General features: G+C 42.5%; 1 protein-coding gene across 3 annotated transcripts in view; it reads left to right on the forward strand.

The window, feature by feature from the left end:
* Positions 1 to 25,341, forward strand: part of LOC108925171 (uncharacterized) — a 36,086-nt gene that overhangs the window by 3,512 nt on the left and 7,233 nt on the right. For 2 of the 3 annotated variants that reach the window (XM_029253078.1, XM_029253084.1), the window contains exons 2-14: positions 3,073 to 3,168; positions 3,251 to 3,481; positions 3,677 to 3,699; positions 3,841 to 3,947; positions 5,331 to 5,812; positions 6,188 to 6,233; positions 6,566 to 6,610; positions 6,794 to 6,850; positions 8,057 to 8,233; positions 8,603 to 8,830; positions 23,428 to 23,909; positions 24,295 to 24,340; positions 24,673 to 24,717. In XM_029253078.1, coding sequence (XP_029108911.1) covers positions 3,073 to 3,168; positions 3,251 to 3,481; positions 3,677 to 3,699; positions 3,841 to 3,947; positions 5,331 to 5,812; positions 6,188 to 6,233; positions 6,566 to 6,610; positions 6,794 to 6,850; positions 8,057 to 8,233; positions 8,603 to 8,830; positions 23,428 to 23,909; positions 24,295 to 24,340; positions 24,673 to 24,717 — 2,065 coding nt within the window. The remainder of the gene's footprint in view (positions 1 to 3,072; positions 3,169 to 3,250; positions 3,482 to 3,676; positions 3,700 to 3,840; positions 3,948 to 5,330; positions 5,813 to 6,187; positions 6,234 to 6,565; positions 6,611 to 6,793; positions 6,851 to 8,056; positions 8,234 to 8,602; positions 8,831 to 23,427; positions 23,910 to 24,294; positions 24,341 to 24,672; positions 24,718 to 25,341) is intronic. The other variant, XM_029253082.1, reaches the window with a different exon arrangement.

Raw genomic sequence — 25,341 nt, forward strand, 5'->3', positions numbered from 1 at the left:
AAAGGGGGTCAGCTCTTCTAAGAGAGATATGCGGGATGCGGCCTCTACCGGAGCGTAGACACACATCGCACTGATGCGTTGTCCCCTCCAGGTGGCGTCCACTCCCAATACTCTACCCTGTAGAACTGTAAATGTGCTTACATTCTCAAAACTTCGTTCTCCGAAAAGAATGCCTACACCTGTTGAGTGGATGCCACCCACACTCCAGTATGATCGACCTTTCCTCCAACCTGAAGAGAAAACGGCCACATCCCGCTGGTCTCGAAGATGGACTTCCTGTAAAAAACATACCTGGAAGGCAGAGGATGCAAGCCTATCAAACATTGCTGCACTTTTCAAGACATTCTTCAATCCTCTGACGTTTAAGGTTAAAATTTTAAAATCAGCCATAAAAGGGGCAAATTAAATAATTAACCAACCATAAGAACAGTAAAACCCTACTAAAATTCATTAAAAACAAATTTAAAACAAAGTCATTCCCCTCCCAACATTTCTATCATACTCTGGAAATCTACAGCAACATATGGCTGCTCACTGATATCATCATTCTGGTCTGAATAAAGAGGGGAACTCATCATACTGTAGGGGGGTGCAGTCACAACCGGCCAATCCGTATGGCTTCCATCCCCTACCAGCAAACATTGGTCTTGGTCCTCCTCCATCTTTGGTCCTGGCTTTTCCTCTTTCCTGCTCACCCCCTCCTCTTTTCTGCTCTCCTTGTATTCCTTTGGAGTAGGGCTTTTACTCCTTTTCCTATTTGTATCCTTTGGGGGTACTCTGGGCTTTGGTGGGCGTGGTCCTTGGGGTCACAAACGTCAGGTGTTCCTTCTCTACTGCCAACTCTGCATGCACCTGCTCCTCAGCAACATCAGGTTGAGCTAACATTTCTTCCTCCCATCCGCCAGACACCCGGCTCCCCGACACGGCGTCGGCATAGGTGGGTTCCCCTGAGAGCAGGTGCGGGCAAGATGATCTTCTGCCCTGCAGACATTACACCTGCGTGGACCATTACAATCTCTAGCCATATGACCTTTCTCCAAACAGTTATTACATCGCATATTGGTGCACTCAGCCCCGTATGCCCAAACCCCTGACACACTCGGCAGAAGGGTGGCTGGTTAGAATAAAATAAATAGCCCTTGCTTGTGCCCAAATTAAAAGTAGCGGATGGGTGGCAAAACCCATCCAAACCTTGTGGATCAGGGAGCAAACGGACCCGAAACTGTCTTTTCCCATTCCAAAAACCAAGTTCATCCCTCATGTCTTTGTGACTAGGCAGAACTTCAACATACCTCTGTAAAAATTCTCGTATCGACTCCACCGTAATAAAAGGGTTAAAAACATGCACAGTTACTATGCGCTGGTTGTTAACCCAACGGTTCTCAATGTCATAAAATTTCAACGCAGAATGATCGGCAAGAGTTCTGCAACTCTCAGTCATCCCTTTAAAACAAAATTCTGTAGTTAAAGTGACATCAAAGAACCGCAGCGGGATATTCCGTTGAATGCAAATAACGTCCTCCACAGTAAGGCCAAGGAGACCCAAAATTACCTCTTTTATAAAGGTAAGTCGATCGTGGAAGTTTCTATCTTCCTCCTGGGGTCTCCAATAAAAACGGGCTGTGTTTTTCAACAGTCCTTCATCTGCTGCCTGCATTCCATTCGGCGGAAAAGAAGTTCTGCCGGTGTTCATTGTTCTCCCCAATGGTCCATCTCTATTCTTCAATGGTGTGCCCATCGAAGGTTCCTCCCTTACAGATGGAGTCCTTCTTGGTGAAAGCATCATATTTAAACTAACATAAAACTAATAAAGGGATTTAGGAAACAGAAACTCCAGCTCACCCCTTGACAGCAGCAGTCATGCCACCCACTAGACATGCATTAGGATCGCTGGGCTACCCAAAAGAAAATAAAAGCCTTCTAGAGGATAGAGGATCACCCCATGCCAGCGGCGGACAAGCCACCTACTGGACATGCACTAGGATCACCTCTACCCCCTCTAAGCTATGCAGCAGCACCTTGTGGCAAGAAAGATCTTAGCCAAAAGGCCGAGAAGCAATTGGTTTTAAAACTGAACGCAACTCTTATCCCTTAAATACAGCCGGTTGCCAACCCTACCCCTCCAGCCTTGCTCTCTGTATTGCCGGGTTAGGCTCCGGTTTGCCGTGACCCCGCTTCGGACAAGCGGTTTCAGACCGTGTGTGAGTTGGATTGTGGGTAAAATGGAATAAGCGTTCAACCAATGGGGGGACTTAAGGGGGTGAGTGTGTTGGCTAGAGCAAGTCCAGAAAAGCAAGATGGGTGTTAAGCTTGCTGAAGAGGGAGTTGGAGGTGCAGATCCTTCAGGAAAAAGGGCTTCTTAGACTGAGAGCACCATTTCTTTGTGTTTGCACCGATACCTCCCACATCATATCGCTATTACAATAAAGGTTCATAATGAACGCTGTCTATCATTGCACCGATCTGTTGTGATGAGCTGTAAAGTTTCAGTTAGTAAAATAAAAAGTGTATCCTAAAGAAGCATCTTTATTATTTAAAGTTTTGCAACAAAGTATTAAAATCATATAAGCAATGTTATCAGTAACTGTATGTACAATTATAGAAATGCCACTATATTTTCCAAAAAGTCTTACTGTCTCAAGCCTTACAGAAACACATTCAAAATAAAACTGCAGTACACATCTTTGAAAATGATGGTGGATCTTTGTCTTTTAACATCAGCTTCACTGTACTTCTGTCTCTGCTGAAACACTGGTTCTCATACAGTTTAATAAAGCTAGAAGAAAATATCTTGCTGCTATAGAAAAAAACAGTAATTTCAGAGAACATGCAATTACAGGAGGGAAACCAAGTAGGTAATCACTGTTGACACACAAACATTCACACTCAGTACACATAAAACTTTCTACTATTTCAATTATTTTAAGTCAAGACTTTTGCTGGTATGTTTGGCAGGTGAACTGGCCACACCTGGTGCTTGTTTCCTCTCAGCAAACTTCACAGGTGCATCTGTCAGTCTGTGGGTGGGGTTTATTCTTGATTATTATGAACAGTTTAATAACTTTATTTCAGGAGGAACTGAAGGCTGTACTGAATCCAATAAAAGAACATGTGAAAAAGCTGACTGAAGCTAGAAAGGAATATGACGAAACAATCTCACATATCAAGGTATTTATACACTTATATGGTGTACTTCACCTCACAAACCAAAAAAAAAAGTTATTTCACATACATTGACTGTGACTTTCAGATTCAAGCTCGGGACACAGAGAAGCAGATCAAGGAGGAGTATGAGAGAATCTACCAGTTCTTACGAGATGAAGAGAGGTCCAGGCTGATTGCATTGAGGAAGGAAGAGGAGGAGAACACTCGAAGGGTGATGGAAATGATGGACAACATCTCCAAACACATTTCCACCCTGTCAGGCAAAATAGAATCGACTGAGAGGAGACTGATGCGGGATGACATAACTTTTTTAAAGGTATAAACTTTACTTGAATGTATTCTTTTTGTAAAATTTAGGCTGATCCTCAGACTGCATTTCTCTTAGTTGTGAGAAGTGTATTAATTTATACTGAATTATCATAAAACATTTTCTTTAAAGGCATTCTTTTAGTATTTAGGGAACAACCTGTTTGTATTTGTGAAGGTCTGATGTGATTTTGTATTTTTACAGACGTACAAGGATACAAAGGAAAGGTATCTTTCTATTTATCTGTAAAACTGTATCACTCCAACTTCACTCCAACTGCCTTGAACAGTCTTTCCTGTTCTCTTCTTTTATATTTCACTCATCTCAGATGCCAAAGTATCACAGACTTTTTTGTCAATTTTTTGTAGACTTGATTTCAAGTTGCAAGATCCAGAGCTGCTGTCAGGGGTTCCGATAGATGCGAACAAACATCTGGAACCTCAGAAATTAAGAGGGAACAAGATTATGGAACACAGTGAGTACATTTATGCGTTTAGCTTTTCTCCAAAGCAACTTAGTGTTAAACTGGCACTGATTTACCCATTTATACAACTGGGTTATTTTCCTGGAGCAATTCAGGCCAAGTATAGTGGTCAGGGGTACTACAGCAGGAGATGGCATTTTAATGTCCATTAGGAGGTCATTCATAGGTGTCTCCATACAGTACCTTTGAAGATATGCTCTGTTTACCCTTTACCAGTAATAAAAATATTTATGTCGAAAACTAAGCATGTACATCTTAAGACGCCAAATTGAAACACTTTGTAAAGTGACACAAACCAAAAACTGAAATTGGCAGTTCAGCAAATGTGACCCTCAAGATATTTCATTTACATTGCTAGAAGGTAGTAAATATTTCAGTACTATGACTTTCAATAATTTCAGCATAACTGACAACAACATTTTATCTCAATCAGTTCTGGGGCCACAGTTGAAAAGATATTTAGGGTCCTTTGCCGAGCAATCTAAAGGGTATGAGTCTGAATCCCTGGTCCTGCTGTAGTTCCCTTGATTAAAGTCCGTCCGAACCACTCGCCCCATACGGGACACGGGGAACCGGAGCCTAACCCGGCACAGAGGGCGTAAGGCCGGAGGGGGAGGAGACACTTGATTAAAGTAGTTCTCCTAAAATGACACAGTAGGAATAGCCAGGTATATAAGTGGGTAAAAAACTGTTACTTGTTAGTGAACAAATATTTTAAGTCACCTTGGAGAAAAGGTCTTAGTAAATAGTATGTAAATACAAAATTCTCAGACACCAGTGGACACTTTCAGTTACACATGGATACATAGACACTTTTTCCCACCATTTGAAAAATACATATATTTAAAGCAATTTGAACAAAATTAAATTTTAAAAAATTTAACTTTTTAACATTTTCTGTTAATGTAGTGGTACCAACTTGGTGCTAAACTACTTCCACTGATTTATCCATTTATAGTACTGTATAGTGGGGTGCAGTGGCGCAGGGGGTTGAACCACAGTCCTGCTCTCCGGTGGGTCTGGGGTTCGAGTCCCACTTGGGGTGCCTTGCGATGGACTGGCGTCCCGTCCTGGGTGTGTCCCCTCCGGCCTTCCGCCCTGTGTTACCGGGTAGGCTCCGTGACCCCGTATGGGACAAGCGGTTCTGAAAATGTGTGTGTAGTACTATATAATTTTACTAGAACAATTCAGGGAAAGTGTATTGATCAGGGGTGATACAGCAAGAGGAGGCATTTTAATATTTGTTTCTGTACTGTTATGTTTTGAGTGTGCTTTGATGTAAGTGTTTTGTCAATTATTTTCCTTGTAGATTTTTTTTATCAGTATGTTTTTTGTGTGTGTGTGTGTGATTTTCTCTTACTCCTACATCCACAGTACTCTCTCTGCCGGACCTAACCACAGCATTAAACACTGGAGACGAACCGCAGCCTTCTGACAACACAGAGACGCCTGGTCATTTGGGATTTGTTTTGGCCTCCGAGGGGTTTACCTCTGGAAAACACAGCTGGGAGGTGGAGGTGGGGGACAGTCCTTCCTGGGCTGTAGGGGTGTTGGAAGAGCCCATAAACAAGAAGAGGAAGATCACTTTCAGACCAGACAGCGGTTTCTGGGCATTAATGTTGAAGAATGGAGAGTATAAAGCTGGATACACCAGACTTGAGGTCAAGAAGAAACCTGAGAAGATCAGAGTAGAGCTGGATTATGACAACAGACAGGTGTCCTTCTTCAACTCCACTGACAAGTCATGCATCATCAGTTTAGAAAACAAATGCAGTGAGAAACTCTTTCCATTTGTCTGTCCTTGGATAACTGGTACTGAACAAAACCACGAAGGCCTGCAGATCTCCATATTAAAGGTGCAGTATTGATGGGCTTCGCTGTTTAAGGCACTCAAAGAGGAAGCGCACAGTATAGTGTAGTAAAGACATCAAACCTGAAGGTTGCTGGTTCAATACCACCTCCTTGACACTACCTAGGAACAGCATAATGAACCAGAAGTGCTCCAATAAAACACACTGCTGAATAAACGAATTCCTGTTTGTTTTTTTTTCTTTTTTAAATAAAATGTCAACTGAACAGCAAATTGATAATCTCTCTGCTTTTTGTTCTATATTAAACATATCTAGTGTTGGCACTTGACAGCCATTTTTTCACAGATTTATCAGAAACATGTGTTACCGCAATGCTGCAAAACAATTAATGTTCTTTTTCAATATATTGTCCTTCTACAGGTAAAATTTCTGACTGAAAAAATCTCGAGCTTTTTCAGCATACCTGGTAAGTTTGTCACTAGATCCTTCTCTTCACAACATGTTGGGCACAATTCTGCTCTTACTGTGAAAAATGCCCTAGTTCACACCCCCACTATCTTCTTCCACTTGTCCACTGTGTGTCCCTCTGAGATGGGACATGTAGTAAAACAGGGTTAGTAGCACTGAATGGCCACCAGGGACTGACTGCTCTTTTCTCCAGTTCACCTGCAAACCTCTCTTTCACCCTTTCTTATATAATCTTTCCAGAGAACCCTTAACATCTCTTTCATATTTATGAAAAATATTTTTATTATTAATATATTTTTAACCCTTTACCTCTCTTTCATTTTTATCCAGGGCCAAAGTTGCCCAGCATCAACACCACCTCAAAACCAGCTCCAGGTAAACTGTGAAATATTTGGGAAATCTAAAGATCAAAATTAAACATTTTCTTATCCCATCCCTCTAATTCATCTGTCTAACTGAACACAAATGCCTTTATTCTCTTCATCAAAAATCACAGATGTATAATCTCCCTGGGGAAATGTCTAAATTAACCTTTACAGCTGTTTCCTTTTTATCCAGGGCAAAATATTTTCAACTTCTCCAGCATCAACACTGTCCCAAAACCAACTCCTCCAAGTAAACTGTGAAATACTTGGGAAACCTAAAGATTAAAATTAAATTAATTATCTTTATGGCTATAGTTTTCTGCTAATAAGCATTTCATAATTTGCAGTAACCTTCCTTTCTGAGCTGCCTGGATAACATTCCGTGCTACAGGAAAATATACTGAACAGACGTTCATAATGAAGCCATTCATAGATGTCCTCATACAGTATGTGTGAAGACATGTCCTTTGACCCTGAACCATTAATAAATATAGTTATGTGTAAAACTGAGCGTTCACTTCTTAAATGTGCTGAATTCGAACAAAGTGAAACAAATCAGAAACTGAAACTGCATGTTAGCAAATGTTACCCTAATTGTTAACTGATATTCCACCTAAAGGGTAATCAGTATTTCTGCACAGTAATATCGTTTTAAATAATTTCTGCATAAGTGCTAACAGGATTTTATCTCAGTCACTTCTGGGGCAGCAGGTGGCACAGTAGTTGGGTGCCTGTGCTCAGCAGTCTGATGGTTCTGAGTCCAAATCCCCGGTCTTGCCATATTTCCCTTGATCAAGGTACTTATTCGAAAATGAAACGGTAGGAATAGCCAGGTGTTTAATCTGGTAAATGGGTAGAGATTTAGTTAACACATTGGACTTTTATTTAACCTTTAATATTGGACTACACATACTCGTATCCTACTTTATTTTATTATTTATTATCTTTCCTATTTTCATCATTATATATTCCTCATATTCCTGTAGTTTGTTCCTACTTTCTACTTATTTGTATTGCCTTATTTATCAGTACCGCGGAGAGTCAGAAAAGGCATTGCACGTCATACTAAGTATGGTTGTGTATGTGACAAATAAAACTTGAAATTTTTAAGACCCTTCAGCAAAGGTCTTGATATGTAAGTGCAGAGTTCTCATAGACTCCAATGGATACTTTTACATGCATATTTATCCATACACTTTTTTTCCCAGTTAAAATCCATGTAGTGGTCAGTGGCCCCACCCTGAACACCTACCATCTATTTAAAAGAAAGCTGGACATGTCCCTGTCGCCAGTATTTTGTAGCACTAAACAAAAAGTATCAAAATACCTGTTGAACAGTGAAATATGCATCATATAGCTTTTTTCTCTGATCCTGCATAATCTCTGCACTAGGATGAAATAGGATTTTATATTGTTTTAATGCATTCATAGTTTTGTATTTGCCCTGTCTGCCCAGTTAAAGTCCACATAGCGGTCAGTGGCCCCGCCCTGAACTTGCACCAGACATTCATGAAAAAGCTGCACATGTCTCTGGAGGAGTGCAGCCTGGAGAACTGCAGTGTGATCCTGGTCTTCTGTCCCGTCGTCACTCGGATGGGGACGGACATGGACGCAGGTGTGAAAAATGTTCCAGGTGAGATTTGAGTCGTTTCTGATTCCTTCGGTGGTCTGTAGCAATGTGTAATTTTGCATAAAGAATGAGAACCATTATAAACCTTCATCTTTAACAAATAACCTAAACTGCTGCGCCAGATGTGGATCCTAGAGTTAAAGAACCACGATAGGCCTGTTGTTGCTTAGAGGTACATTTGTCTGACTTAACTCTTAATTTCTCTATGCTGGTTTGTGGACACACTGCTACCTTCCAAAAGAGCTTCCTTTTGACACCTGTTTTCTTTCTGTTAAGAAACAGAAACCGTGTTTGTTCTTGGAAAAAACACCTTTGTCTGACTGATTTCACTATAGACACTCATCTCGGTTTATTTCCTCTCCTTCCTGACAGATGACAAACCCGTCATTCTGGTGCTCATGCACCACAGTTACAACCCAGACCACGTTGATGACATTCCGATCACACCACCCAGGAGCAACATGGTGAAAGTGGTCCAGTGTGTTTTCCATGAGACAGTTGGACTTCTGGAGTGTGAATTGAATGAACGAACAGTGAGAGCAGTGAGAGCTGAGTTGCAACAATTCCAGACAAACACTGTAGTGGCCGGAGATGTAGGAGGTACTTTGGCACCACCGCCTAGTCAAACACACCCTTAAATAAAATAAAGTAGTTCAGCTACATTTATTCATTTAGCAGATGCTTCTCTCCAGAGTGACTTCCAATAAACAATCAGCAGTTTCATCCTATACCTGTTCACCCCACTTTCAATGTTAGATATACTACTAAGAATGAATTACTCATTTATGTAGCAGTGAAATACTCTTGACGGTAAAAACACACACACACACACACACACACACACACACACACACACACACACACATCATCCGAAACCGCTTGTCCCAGGGAGCCGGAGCCTAACCCGGCAACACAGGGCGCAAGGCTGGAAGGGGAGGGGACACACTCAGGACAGGACGCCAGTCCGTCACAAGGCACCCCAAGCTGGGCTCAAACCCCAGACCTACCACACAGGGGGCACCGGCCAAACCTGCCGCGCCTGTATAGATATATTGTTTGTGCTAATTAGACAGTGTTCTATAATTTGCAATAACCTTCCTTTCTGAGCTGCCTGGATAACATTACAAAAATGTGATATATATATTCATATTACATAAATTTAATTGAATTGAACATTCCCTGCTAGAGTGAACAGCCAGGTTTCAAGTTTAATGTAGTTAAATGGTCTTCTCTGCACCTGAGTTTGGCCAGAATGGATTTAATGAAAACACTTTACAAAGGGAAACAAACCAGAAGCTCTGATTGGCAGTTCAGCAAATGTGACCCTCATGATATTTATCTTACAGGTTCACTTATAAGGTAGTAAATATTTAAATTCTATAACTTTCAATAGTTTCAGCATGACTGACAACGTCATTTTATCTGAATCAGTCAGTCCTGGGGTCACAGTTAAAAAGATATTTAGGGTCCTTTGCCGAGCAATCTGGAAGTTATGAGCCTCAATCCCTGGTCCTGCTGTAGTTCCCTTGGTTAAAGCACTTCTCCTAAAATGACACAGTAGAATAGCCAGGTATATAAGTGTGTAAAAAACTGTTACTTGTTAGTGAACAAATATTTTAAGTCACCTTGGAGAAAAGGTCTTAGTAAATAGTATGTAAATACAGAATTCTCAGACACCAGTGGACACTTTCAGTTACACATGGATACATAGACACTTTTTTCCACCATTTGAAAAATATATATATTTAAAGCAATTTGGACAGAATTAAATTTTAAAAAAATTTGACTTTTTAACATTTTCTGTTTACCCTGTGGGGGGCGCAGTGGCGCAGTGGGTTGGGCCACAGTCCTGCTCTCCGGTGGGTCTGGGGTTCGAGTCCCGCTTGGGGTGCCCTGTGACGGACTGGCGTCCCGTCCTGGGTGTGTCCCCTCCCCCTCCGGCCTTACGCCCTGTGTTGCCGGGTTGGCTCTGTTACCCCGTATGGGACAAGCGGTTCTGAAAATGTGTGTTTACCCTGTTAAAGTCCATGTAGTGGTACCGATTTGGTGCTAAACTACTTCCACTGATTTACACACACACACATTTTCAGAACCGCTTGTCCCATACGGGGTCACGGGGAATCGGAGCCTACCCGGTAACACAGGGCGTAAGGCCGGAGGGGGAGGGGACACACGCAGAATGGGACACCAGTCCATCGCAAGGCACCCCAAGCAGGACTCGAACCCCAGACCCACCGGAGAGCAGGACTGTGGTTCAACCCACTGCGCCACCGCACCCTCCTATCCAGTTATAGTACTGTATAATTTTACTAGAGCAATTCAGGGAAAGTATATTGATCAGGGCGGGGAGTGCGGTGGCGCAGTGGGTTGGACCGCAGTCCTACTCTCCGGTGGGTCTGGGGTTCGAGTCCCGCTTGGGGTGCCTTGTGACGGACTGGCGTCCTGTCCTGGGTGTGTCCCCTTCCCTCTCCGGCCTTACGCCCTGTGTTGCCGGGTAGGCTCCGGTTCCCCGTGACCCCGTAAGGGACGAGCGGTTCTGAAAGTGTGTGTGTGTGTGTGTGTGTATATTGATCAGGGGTGATACAGAAGAGGAGGCATTTTAATATTTGTTTCTGTACTGGTATGTTTTGAGTGTGCTTTGATATAAGTGTTTTGTCAGTTAGTTATTTTCCTTGTAGATTTTTTTTATCAGTATGTTTTTTGTGTGTGTGTGTGTGTGTGTGTGTGTGTGTGTGAGATTTTCTCTTACTCCTACATCCACAGGACTCTCTCTGCCGGACCTAACCACAGCACTAAACACTGGAGACGAACAGCAGCCTTCTGACAACACAGAGACGCCTGGTCATTTGGGATTTGTTTTGGCCTCCGAGGGGTTTACCTCTGGAAAACACAGCTGGGAGGTGGAGGTGGGGGACAGTCCTTCCTGGGCTGTAGGGGTGTTGGAAGAGCCCATAAACAAGGAGAGGAAGATCACTTTCAGACCAGACAGCGGTTTCTGGGCATTAATGTTGAAGAATGGAGAGTATAAAGCTGGATACAGCAGGCTTGAGGTCAAGAAGAAACCTGAGAAGATCAGAGTAGAGCTGGATTATGACAACAGACAGGTGTCCTTCTTCAACTCCACTGACAAGTCATGCATCATCAGTTTAGAAAACAAATGCAGTGAGAAACTCTTTCCATTTGTCTGTCCTTGGATAACTGGTACTGAACAAAACCACGAAGGCCTGCAGATCTCCATATTAAAGGTGCAGTATTGATGGGCTTCGCTGTTTAAGGCACTCAGAGAGGAAGCACACAGTATAGTGTAGTAAAGACATCAAACCTGAAGGTTGCTGGTTCAATACCACCTCCTTGACAATCTTATACTACCTAGGAACAGCATAATGAACCAGAAGTGCTCCAATAAAACACACTGCTGAATAAATTAATTCCTGTTTTTTTTTTTTTTGTTTCTTTTTTAAATAAAATGTCAACTGAACAGCAAATCGATAATCTCTCTGCTTTTTGTTCTATATTAAACATATTTAGTGTTGGCACTTGACAGCCATTTTTTCACTGATTTATCAGAAACGTGTTACCGCAATGCTGCAAAACAATTAATGTTCTTTTTCAATATATTGTCTTTCTACAGGTAAAATTTCTGACTGAAAAAATCCGGAGCTTTTTCAACATATCTGGTAAGTTTGTCACTAGATCCTTCTCTTCACAACATGTTGGACACAGTTCTGCTCTTACTGTGAAAAATGCCCTAGTTCACACCCCCACTATCTTCTTCCACTTGTCCACTGTGTGTCCCTCTGAGATGGGACATGTAGTAAAACAGGGTTAGTAGCACTGAATGGCCACCAGGGACTGACTGCTCTTTTCTCCAGTTCACCTGCAAACCTCTCTTTCACTCTTTCTTATATAATCTTTCCAGAGAACCCTTAACATCTCTTTCATATTTATGAAAAATATTTTTATTATTAATATATTTTTAACCCTTTACCTCTCTTTCATTTTTATCCAGGGCCAAAGTCGCCCAGCATCAACACCACCTCAAAACCAGCTCCAGGTAAACTGTGAAATATTTGGGAAATCTAAATATCAAAATTAAACATTTTCTTATCCCATCCCTCCAATTCATCTGTCTAACTGAACACAAATTCCTTTATTCTCTTCATCAAAAATCACAGATGTATAATCTCCCTGGGGAAATGTCTAAATTAACCTTTACATCTGTTTCATTTTTATCCAGGGCAAAATATTTTGAACTTCTCCAGCACCAGCACTGTCCCAAAACCAACTCCTCCAGGTAAACTGTGAAATACTTGGGAAACCTAAAGATTACAATTAAATTAACTATCTTTATGGCTATAGTTTTCTGCTAATAAGCATTTCATAATTTGCAGTAACCTTCCTTTCTGAGCTGCCTGGATAACATTCCGTGCTACAGGAAAATATACTGAACAGACGTTCATAATGAAGCCATTCATAGATGTCCTCATACAGTATGTGTGAAGACATGTCCTTTGACCCTGAACCATTAATAAATACAGTTATGTGTAAAACTGAGCATTCACTTCTTAAATGTGCTGAATTCGAACAAAGTGAAACAAATCAGAAGCTGAAACTGCATGTTAGCAAATGTTACCCTAATTATTAACTGATATTCCACCTAAAGGGTAATCAGTATTTCTGCACAGTAATATCGCTTTAAATAATTTCTGCATAAGTGCTAACAGGATTTTATCTCAGTCACTTCTGGGGCAGCAGGTGGCACAGTAGTTGGGTGCCTGTGCTCAGCAGTCTGATGGTTCTGAGTCCAAATCTCTGGTCTTGCCATATTTCCCTTGATCAAGGTACTTATTCGAAAATGAAACAGTAGGAATAGCCAGGTGTTTAATCTGGTAAATGGGTAGAGATTTAGTTAACACATTGGACTTTTATTTAACCTTTAATATTGGACTACACATACTCGTATCCTACTTTATTTTATTATTTATTATCTTTCCTATTTTCATCATTATATATTCCTCATATTCCTGTAGTATATTCCTAACTTCTACTTATTTGTATTGCCTTGGGGGGGTGGCGCAGTGGGTTGGACCACAGTCCTGCTCTCCGGTGGGTCTGGGGTTTGAGTCCCGCTTGGGGTGCCTTGCGATGGGCTGGTGTCCCGTCCTGGGTGTGTCCCCTCTCCCTCCGGCCTTACGCCCTGTGTTACCAGGTAGGCTCTGGTTCCCCGTGACCCCGTATGGGACAAGCGGTTCTGAAAATGTGTGTGTGTATTGCCTTATTTATCTGTACCGCGGACAGTCGGAAAAGGCATTGCACGTCGTACTAAGTATGTTTGCATATGGGACAAATAAAACCTGAAACTTAAAATTTTCAACACCCTTCAGCAAAGGTCTTGATATGTAAGTGCAGAGTTCTCATAGATTCCAATGGATACTTTTACATGCATATTTATCCATACATTTTTTTTTCCCAGTTAAAATCCATGTAGCGGTCAGTGGCTCCACCCTGAACTCCCATGAGATATTTAAAAGAAAGCTGGACATGTCCCTGGAGGAGTGCAGCCAGGAGAACTGCAGAATAATCCTGGTGTTCTGTCCCATTGTCACTCAGATGGGGAGAGATATGGAAACAGCCTTGAAAAATGTTTCCGGTGAGATTTGAGTCCTTTCTGAATCTTCCTGGTTTCATGGAAAATTACACATTGCAAAAAGAATGAGGACCGTTATAAACCTGCTGCACCAGGTATACCCGGAAGAAATAAAGAACTATAATGAGCCTGTTAAGATGTAGCTTGAGAAGCAGATTTATCCTCAGGAAAATTGAATTTATTCTAAATGCTCCTTGTTTGCCTGTAAAATCACTTATCTTCCTATTTCTTCTCCTCCCTAACAGGTGATAAACCCATCATTCTGGTGCTCATGCACCACAGTTACAACCCAGACCACATTGATGACATTCCGATCAGAGCATCCAGGAGCAACGTGGTGAAAGTGGTCCAGTGTGTTTTCCATGAGACAGTCGGACTTCTGGAGTGTGAATTAAACCAACGAGCAGTGAGAGCAGCGAGAGCCGAGTTGCAACAATTCCAGACAAAAACTGTAGTGGTCGGACAAACAGGAGGTACTTTGGCACCACCGCCTAGTCAAACACACCCTTAAATAAAATGGCTCCATTATGTTTATTCATTTAGCTGATGCTTCACTCCAGAGCAACTTCCAATCAACATTGTGTAGTTTCATCCCCCATCTGTTCACCCAAAGTGACTTACAATGCTAGATATACTACTCACAATGAGTCACTCATTTATGTACCAGTGAAAATCTCTCTCTCTCACACACACACATGCACACACACACACTCTTGCTATGGGCAATGCAGTGTTACTAATTCACTCGAAACATGTTATGTGTTTTTATCGCAAGGACTGTGGGAGATAACCAGACTACTTGGTGGAAACCCACAAAAACGTGGAGAGAACATTTAAACTCCATATGGACTGAGCAGGGATCGAACCCATGTCCTTCCACACCACCCAGGTGCTGTGAAATAACAGCACTACTCGCTGCAGCACCAAACCCCAGCTTCCATTATAGTTACCCAGCTGAATCTGAATACTCTACTGAAGCATGTTTTATTAAATCAGTGTATCAGTGACTATTTGTAACAGTGGTTGTGTAGCAGCTAAAGTAGACATGGAACCTGTATGCTGTAGGTTACAATCCCAGGGACACTGCAGATGAACCCTTGAGCTTGGTGTTTACCCTTGAATTCCCTCACTGAGTAGATTTGTGTACAAGTGGGTGAGGGGAAGGAGTACAGAGCTCTAAACTGCTTTTAATTACTTTCTCATAGACACAGATGTACAGTAAACTACAGATGTTGAAAAACTACTGGGTTTCTTCCCAAGAGCTTCACTGTTATCTGTAATCACTCTGGAAACAGGCTGACAACATTTCAAACACAAGTCTGAGCAGTTCTGTGTTCCAGCTGTGAAATTCTCACAAATTGGTCCTGCAAATGTAAAAACTTCTGTGTTTATTAATTTCATTGTCACCTAATATTCTGATGTGATAATGATCCCTGCTCCCCTGTATTTCTATGTCTAAGTATATAAATAAGGTATTAAAGACAAGCCATGCACCTCGTCGATGTGTTGTATTAATTCTGCTTATTTGCAAATAAAGATGGTTAATCTGCCCTCAACTCGAGTGATATAATATTAGTTGTATTATATAAATTCTCTGACAGAATGCCATGGATGGGAAATCTGAAAATACATGCAGCAGGAATAATCATGGGGATTTAAAACATTCCCTGGATGCCAGAATTCACGCAAATATCGCTGTGGACCTCAACGATTAAAACGACCATGACGCCACCGCAACTGATCATAATACCACCCCCGGTACGAGATGACCTCACCTTGAACACGCCCCTCGGGCCAAGACAGCCAATGAAAGACAACTCTCGTTTCCTATCCTCTGTTAGATGATTCTGCAAAGCTAACCAATTAGAACCACCGTTTCGAGCCTCTGCAGATCACGTGATACGGAAGTGTTCGCCGAGTTCGGATGGAAATCTATTGTTATTGTGACCCTCAATTCTGCAGTGAATTTAACGGTTTTCTCGTGTGAAACAAGTTTTTCCGGTCTAAAATGAAGTGAAAGTGAGCCGAGTTTAGAACTTGTGTATTCAGTTGAACTGATGCAGAAATCATGAATGAATTCATTCCCGTATCGTGGGCTTATGCCTCAGTTTTTGAAAGCGCTGACATTAACATTAAGTTACGGATATATAAAATCCCTTCTCGGATTTCAGTTTTCTCTCGCTAAGTGCAACAGATCTGACTGGTTTTTACATTTAATCTACTGCATATAATACGCATTGTCTTTGCTTGTATATACAGTTTGATAAATGTTTCGGATAAATATGGGTGTTCGGTAAAAGTCAAGTTTTCTTTGTTTTCTGTTCAGTGAAAACAGAAAACTGTTACAGGAATCTCCTTTTTGGACAGACCTTTCTTTCTGATAAGGATCCAACACCAAAGCGCTGCCTGGGACTTGAATGATGACCTTGTGGTGTGTTTCTGCTTAATATACTTCCATCTTATCTCCTACATGTGTGTGAGGCCCAAAGAGACATCAGCAAACAAGTGCAGAGTCACAGGTGACATGTTATTTGAAATGGGAGGCTTTCACGAACACTTTGGTTTGCCTTCTGTAAGTCTTCAGTGGCTTTTTCACACATGGAAATCATCAGTTCCACATTCATGGACACCTTGTTCGGTGTCTAAGACTTGCTATGAGCTCTACTCCTAACTATTCACTCCTTACCACCTGTGTTACACTGCATCTACAGAGGGGTGTAAGGGGATTTCAGTTCACTCTTTAACCTGTTTATAGTGGTAGACCTCGTTACCAGTTCATACAACACAAAGTGATCCTTTCCTTGAACAGTCAGATGAGTCCTGACATGGGGTGTGTCCTGTAAGAGCGAAAGTGAAACAGATGATACTGAAAGTGAAATGTTCTGGACTCTCGGCTGAAACAGAGGAGAATTTTATTTGGAAAATGGCTCATAGCCTTTCATCTCTCCCAGATGAGCTCTGTTGCTCTATTTGCATTGAGATCTTCAAGGAGCCTGTTATCCTGAAGTGCAACCACAGCTTTTGTGGATCCTGTCTGCAGGACTGCTGGAAAAACAAGAGTTCTCGGGAGTGTCCAGAATGCAAGCAGAAGTGTTCCAAGGACGAACCTATATTAAACCAGAGGTTGAAAGAGGTTGCAGACCTCTTCTTACAGAAAAATGATCAATCTGAAATTCAAAATGAATCTTTCTGCAGTCTCCATGTAGAGAAGTTTCTTTCGTTCTGTGAGGAGGACCAGGATGTCATCTGTTTGGTGTGTGTGAATTCAATAAAACACAGAGACCACCATCACAGTCCAGTGGAAAAGGCTTTACAGAACAAGAAGGTATTTGAATTTCCGCTGTTACTGTGTGTGTATGGACTCACTTTTCCACCGATCTCTTAAAATGCATGATAAACGTGTAAATGCCTAATAATTATCAAGTTAGAAATTGTTGAATAATTGGTAACTCAATACAGCTACTCGTGTGATGTATACTGGTTTATGTCGGAAATGTATTGTCCTGGTGGGGGGTGCGGTGGTGCAGTGGGTTGGACCACAGTCCTGCTCTCCGGTGGGTCTGGAGTTCGAGTCCCGCTTGGGGTGCCTTGCGACGGACTGGCGTCCTGTCCTGGGTGTGTCCCCTCCCCCTCTGGCCCTATGCCCTGTGTTACCGGGTTAGGCTCCGGTTCCCCATGACCCCGTATGGGATGAGCGGTTCTGAAAATGTGTGTGTGTGTGTGTGTGTGTGTGTATTGTCCTGTACTTGTCTCACATTGCTGTGTTTGTACTTTGTCACGTTGTCTTGCGTACTGTTCTGGGTGGCACCATGGTCCAGAGAAACGACTTTTCGTTCCAATCGTATGCAACCTATATGAAGGAATCGGAATCCTTCTTGGGGTGTCTTGCGATGGACTGGCGTCCGTCCGGGGTGTCTCCCCTCCCCCTCTGGCCCCCGCCCTGTGTTGCCGGGTTAGGCTCCCGTTCGCCGCGACTCCGCTTGAAACAAGCAGTTGTATACTGTGTGTAGAAGCACATTTCTGCATCCAAATATCTCCAGTTTATTTAATGCACTCCGATTTATTTTTTCCTCTGAAACGTACGTCGTTTTCTGCTATTGGTCCATCATAATGTCCATCTTTTTTTGACAGTGACGTCATCGTTGCAACTCCAGCCAATCACTGCCACCACGTCAAGTTTAAAACGTAAATCGGACCATGTCTTAACTGACTTGACGCTTCCCTCCATCTTATAGCGTGTGCCTTTTGTTTTTACTGTAATTGTGCGTTTTAAGTGAAAACTGAACGGATAAGCCTCATAAGACGGTCGTCGCGACACAACCTCCCCCCCCCCGCTGTGAGTTTCTTAAGCAGAGCAGCCGGTGAGGGACGAGTGCCAGTATTTCGGTTACTGGTAATTACTACCGTTAGTTACGGCGTCTGAGGGCGCTGAAGACCTTTTCTTTTTCTTGTGTTTTACTTTCGTTTGGCCCGGCGTCAGATTACCGTCAAAACGAAACGAAGTTTTTGCGCCGTCTTCCTTTTCCCATTTGGTGTTTTGTTTTTTTTATGTTCTGTATAATTCTGCTCTTCGAAGTATTCACTTCCCTACCCCACTGTCAAATGTATATTGTGGCGCGCAGCGCCGTGGGTTTGGATGGGGCGAAGAACAGCACAGCCGGGGCAGCGTTCATCTCTAATGTTTTATTGAACATCGGCATAGGGGGAAATGCCGCTCTCGGTCCGAGAACCCGGTTTTTTCCAGGACCTGTGCGTCTCAAGCCAGCCTTCTTCCAAGACTGTTTAGCGCCCCCAGGCTCTCTTCTCTTCCCTTGGCAGACACAGCCACCCCTCTATATTCCCCGTACGTCACCAAAACGCTAATACACTAAGCACATTTCCCGGTAAAACACAGTAAGGCGGGTCGTTACAGTGTCATCCAGGTAACGTAGCAACGCTCAGTGACAGTCGGACTCAACGCAACACAGCTCTGTTTCACATCCATTTTTGCGATTTGTTTTCCTAATTTCTTAACACCTTTATGCGAACTTTGCAAAAAATACATACATGTAATAAATACTTTTAAATGCCTCTGGGTGTGAAAGGATAAAATACAGGATAAACCGCGTTCCGTATGGTTTTAATACTGAACGCAACTCTTATCCCTTAAATACAGCCGGTTGCCAACCCTACCCCTCCAGCCTTGCGCTCTGTGTTGCCGGGTTAGGCTCCGGTTTGCCGTGACCCCGCTTCGGACAAGCGGTTTCAGACCGTGTGTGAGTTGGATTGTGGGTAAAATGGAATAAGCGTTCAACCAGTGGGGGGACTTAAGGGGGTGAGTGTGTTGGCTAGAGCAAGTCCAGAAAAGCAAGATGGGTGTTAAGCTTGCTGAAGAGGGAGTTGGAGGTGCAGATCCTTCAGGAAAAAGGGCTTCTTAGACTGAGAGCACCATTTCTTTGTGTTTGCACCGATACCTCCCATATCATATCGCTATTACAATAAAGGTTCATAATGAACGCTGTCTATCATTGCACCGATCTGTTGTGATGAGCTGTAAAGTTCCAGTTAGTAAAATAAAAAGTGTATCCTAAAGAAGCATCTTTATTATTTAAAGTTTTGCAACAAAATATTAAAATCATATAAGCAATGTTATCAGTAACTGCATGTACAATTATAGAAATGCCACTATATTTTCCAAAAAGTCTTCCTGTCTCAAGCCTTACAGAAACACATTCAAAATAAAACTGCAATACACATCTTTGAAAATGATGGTGGATCTTTGTCTTTTAACATCAGCTGCACTGTACTTCTGTCTCTGCTGAAACACTGGTTCTCATAGTTTAATAAAGCTAGAAGAAATTGCTGCTATAGAAAAAAAACAGTAATTTCACAGAACACACAATTACAAGAAGGAAACCAAGTAGGTAATCACTGTCGACACACAACGTTCACCATGGCACACTAAGTACTCATGAAACTTTCTACTATTTCAACTATTTTAGGTCAAGACTTTTGTTTGTATGTTTGGCAGGTGAACTGGCCACACCTGGTGCTTGTTTCCTCTCAGCAAACTTCACAGGTGCATCTGTCAGTCTGTGGGTGGGGTTTATTCTGGATTATTATAAACAGTATAATAACTTTATTTCAGGAGGAACTGAAGGCTATACTGAATCCAATGAAAGAAGATGTGAAAAAGCTGACTGAAGCTAAAAAGGAATATGACAAAACCATCTCACAGATCAAGGTATTTATACACTCAAATGGTGTACTTTACCTCATAAACCAAAAAAAAAGTTATTTCACATACATTGACTGTGACTTTCAGATTCAAGCCCGGGACACAGAGAAGCAGATCAAGGAGGAGTATGAGAGAATCTACCAGTTCTTACGAGATGAAGAGAAGTCCAGGCTGATTGCATTGAGGGAGGAAGAGGAGGAGAACACTCAAAGGGTGATGGAAATGATGGACAACATCTCCAAACACATTTCCACCCTGTCAGACAAAATAGAATCGACTGAGAGGAGACTGATGGAGGATGACATAACTTTTTTAAAGGTATAAACTTTACTTGAATGTATTCTTTTTGTAAAATTTAGGCTGATCCTCAGACTGCATTTCTCTTAGTTGTGAGAAGTGTATTAATTTATACTGAATTATCATAAAACATTTTCTTTAAAGGCATTCTTTTAGTATCTACGAACAACATGTTTGTATTTGTGAAGGTCTGATGTGATTTTGTATTTTTACAGACATACAAGGATACAAAGGAAAGGTATCTTTCTATTTATCTGTAAAACTGTATCACTCCAACTTCACTCCAACTGCCTTGAATAGTCTTTCCTGTTCTCTTCTTTTATATTTCACTCATCTCAGATGCCAAAGTATCACAGACTTTTTTTGTCAATTTTTTGTAGACTTGATTTCAAGTTGCAAGATCCAGAGCTGCTGTCAGGGGTTCCGATAGATGCGAACAAACATCTGGAACCTTTGAAATTAAGAGTGAAGAAGATTATGGAACACAGTGAGTACATTTATGCATTTAGCTTTTCTTCAAAGCAACTTAGTGTTACACTGGCACTGATTTACCCATTTATACAACTGGGTTATTTTCCTGGAGCAATTCAGGGCAAGTATAGTGGTCAGGGGTACTACAGCAGGAGATGGCATTTTAATGTGCATTAGGAGGTCATTCATAGGTGTCTCCATACAGTACCTTTGAAGATATGCTGTTTACCCTTTACCAGTAATAAAAATATTTATGTTGAAAACTAAGCATGTACATCTTAAGACGCCAAATTGAAACACTTTGTAAAGTGACACAAACCATCCATCCATCCATCCATCTTCCTCCGCTATGCGGGGCCGGGTCGCGGGGGCAGCAGTCCAAGCAGAGTCCTCCAGACTTCCCTCTCCCCGCACACCTCCTCCAGTTCCTCTGGGGGAACCCCAAGGCGTTCCCAGGCCAGCCGGGAGACATAGTCTCTCCAACGTGTCCTGGGTCTGCCCCGAGGCCTCCTCCCAGTGGGACAAGCCCGGAACACCTCCCCAGGGAGGCGTCCAGGAGGCATCCGGAACAGATGCCCGAGCCACCTCAACTGGCTCCTCTCGATGCGGAGGAGCAGCGGCTCTACTCCGAGCTCCTCCCGGGTGACCGAGCTCCTCACCCTATCCCTAAGGGTGCGCCCAGCCACTCTGCGGAGGAAACTCATTTCTGCCGCTTGTATCCGCGATCTCATTCTTTCGGTCATGATCCAGAGTTCATGACCATAGGTGAAGGTAGGAACGTAGATCGACCGGTAAATTGAGAGCTTCGCCTTACGACTCAGCTCCCTCTTCACCACAACAGACCGGTACAATGACCGCATTACTGCGGACGCCGCACCGATCCGTCTGTCGACCTGCCGCTCCATTTTTCCCTCACTCGTGAACAAGACCCCGAGATACTTAAACTCCTCCACTTGAGGGAGCAACTCCCCCCTAACCCGGAGGGGGCAATCCACCTTTTTCCGACTGAGAACCATGGCCTCGGATTTGGAGGTGCTGATTCTCATCCCCGCCGCTTCGCACTCGGCTGCAAACCTCCCCAGTGCACGCTGCAAGTCTTGACTTGATGAAGCCAACAGGACCACATCGTCCGCAAAAAGCAGAGACGAGATCTCGCGGCCACCAAAACAGACACCCTCCGTTCCCTGACTGCGCCTAGAAATTCTGTCCATAAAAATAATGAACAGAATCGGTGACAAAGGGCAGCCCTGGCGGAGTCCAACTTGCACCGGGAACAGGTCTGACTTACTGCCGGCAATGCGAACCAAGCTCCTGCTCCGGTCATACAGGGAACGAACAGCCCGTAGCAGCGAGCCCCGAACCCCATAATCCCGAAGTACCTCCCACAGGATGTCATGTACATCTTAAGATGCCAAATTGAAACACTTTACAAAGTGACACAAACCAAAAACTGAAATTGGCAGTTCAGCAAATGTGACCCTCAAGATATTTCATTTACATTGCTAGAAGGTAGTAAATATTTCAGTACTATGACTTTCAATAATTTCAGCATAACTGACAACATCATTTTATCTCAGTCAGTCCTGGGGCCACAGTTAAAAAGATATTTAGGGTCCTTTGCCGAGCAATCTGAAAGTTATGAGCCTCAATCCCTGGTCCTGCTGTAGTTCCCTTGGTTAAAGTCCGTCCGAACCAGTCGCCCCATACGGGACACGGGGAACCGGAGCCTAACCCGGCACAGAGGGCGTAAGGCCGGAGGGGGAGGAGACACTTGATTAAAGTAGTTCTCCTAAAATGACACAGTAGGAATAGCCAGGTATATAAGTGGGTAAAAAACTGTTACTTGTTACTGAACAAATATTTTAAGTCACCTTGGAGAAAAGGTCTTAGTAAATAATATGTAAATACAGAATTCTCAGACACCAGTGGACACTTTCAGTTACACATGGATACATAGACACTTTTTTCCACCATTTGAAAAATATATATATTTAAAGCAATTTGAACAAAATTAAATTTTAAAAAAATTTGACTTTTTAACATTTTCTGTTTACCCTGTTAAAGTCCATGTAGTGGTACCAACTTGGTGCTAAACTACTTCCACCGATTTATCCATTTATAGTACTGTATACTTTTACTAGAGTAATTCAGGGAAAATATATTGATCAGGGGGGTGCGGTGGCGCAGTGGGTTGGGCCGCAGTCCTGCTCTCCGGTGGGTCTGGGGTTCAAGTCCCGCTTGGGGTGCCTTGCGACGGACTGGCGTCCCGTCCTGGGTGTGTCCCCTTCCCCCTCCGGCCTTCCGCCCTGTGTTGCCGGGTAGGCTCCGGTTCCCCGTGACCCCGTAAGGGACAAGCGGTTCTGAAAATGTGTGTGTGTATATTGATCAGGGGTGATACAGCAAGAGGAGGCATTTTAATATTTGTTTCTGTACTGGTATGCTTTGATGTGTTTTGTCAGTTATTTTCCTTGTAGATTTTTTTTATCAGTATGTTTTTTGTGTGTGTGTGTGTGTGTGTGTGTGTGTGTGTGTGTGTGTGATTTTCTCTTACTCCTACATCCACAGTACTCTCTCTGCCGGACCTAACCACAGCATTAAACACTGGAGACGAACAGCAGCCTTCTGACAACACAGAGACACCTGGTCATTTGGGATTTGTTTTGGCCTCCGAGGGGTTTACCTCTGGAAAACACAGCTGGGAGGTGGAGGTGGGGGACAGTCCTTCCTGGGCTGTAGGGGTGTTGGAAGAGCCCATAAACAAGGAGAGGAAGATCACTTTCAGACCAGACAGCGGTTTCTGGGCGTTAATGTTGAAGAATGGAGAGTATCAAGCTGGATACAGCAGGCTTGAGGTCAAGAAGAAACCTGAGAAGATCGGAGTAGAGCTGGATTATGACAACAGACAGGTGTCCTTCTTCAACTCCACTGACAAGTCATGCATCATCAGTTTAGAAAACAAATGCAGTGAGAAACTCTTTCCATTTGTCTGTCCTTGGATAACTGGTACTGAACAAAACCACGAAGGCCTGCAGATCTCCATATTAAAGGTGCAGTATTGATGGGCTTCGCTGTTTAAGGCACTCAGAGAGGAAGCGCACAGTATAGTGTAGTAAAGACATCAAACCTGAAGGTTGCTGGTTCAATACCACCTCCTTGACAATCTTATACTACCTAGGAACAGCATAATGAACCAGAAGTGCTCCAATAAAACACACTGCTGAATAAACGAATTCCTGTTTGTTTTTTTTTTTCTTTTTTAAATAAAATGTCAACTGAACAGCAAATTGATAATCTCTCTGCTTTTTGTTCTATATTAAACATATTTAGTGTTGGCACTTGACAGCCATTTTTTCACAGATTTATCAGAAACATGTGTTACCGCAATGCTGCAAAACAATTAATGTTCTTTTTCAATATATTGTCTTTCTACAGGTAAAATTTCTGACTGAAAAAATCTGGAGCTTTCTCAACATACCTTGTAAGTTTGTCACTAGATCCTTCTCTTCACAACATGTTGGACACAGTTCTGCTCTTACTGTGAAAAATGCCCTAGTTCACACCCCCACTATCTTCTTCCACTTGTCCACTGTGTGTCCCTCTGAGATGGGACATGTAGTAAAACAGGGTTAGTAGCACTGAATGGCCACCAGGGACTGACTGCTCTTTTCTCCAGTTCACCTGCAAACCTCTCTTTCACTCTTTCTTATATAATCTTTCCAGAGAACCCTTAACATCTCTTTCATATTTATGAAAAATATTTTTATTATTAATATATTTTTAACCCTTTACCTCTCTTTCATTTTTATCCAGGGCCAAAGTGGCCCAGCATCAACACCACCTCAAAACCAGCTCCAGGTAAACTGTGAAATACTTGGGAAACCTACAGATTAAAATTAAATTAACTATCTTTATGGCTATAGTTTTCTGCTAATAAGCATTTCATAATTTGCAGTAACCTTCCTTTCTGAGCTGCCTGGATAACATTCCGTGCTACAGGAAAATATACTGAACAGACGTTCATAATGAAGCCATTCATAGATGTCCTCATACAGTATGTGTGAAGACATGTCCTTTGACCCTGAACCATTAATAAATATAGTTATGTGTAAAACTGAGCATTCACTTCTTAAATGTGCTGAATTCGAACAAAGTGAAACAAATCAGAAACTGAAACTGCATGTTAGCAAATGTTACCCTAATTATTAACTGATATTCTACCTAAAGGGTAATCAGTATTTCTGCACAGTAATATCATTTTAAATAATTTCTGCATAAGTGCTAACAGGATTTTATCTCAGTCACTTCTGGGGCAGCAGGTGGCACAGTAGTTGGGTGCCTGTGCTCAGCAGTCTGATGGTTCTGAGTCCAAATCCCCGGTCTTGCCATATTTCCCTTGATCAAGGTACTTATTCGAAAATGAAACGGTAGGAATAGCCAGGTGTTTAATCTGGTAAATGGGTAGAGATTTAGTTAACACAT

The sequence above is a fragment of the Scleropages formosus genome, chromosome 1 (genome assembly GCF_900964775.1).
Source record: "Scleropages formosus chromosome 1, fSclFor1.1, whole genome shotgun sequence".
Taxonomy (NCBI): Eukaryota; Metazoa; Chordata; class Actinopteri; order Osteoglossiformes; family Osteoglossidae; genus Scleropages; species Scleropages formosus.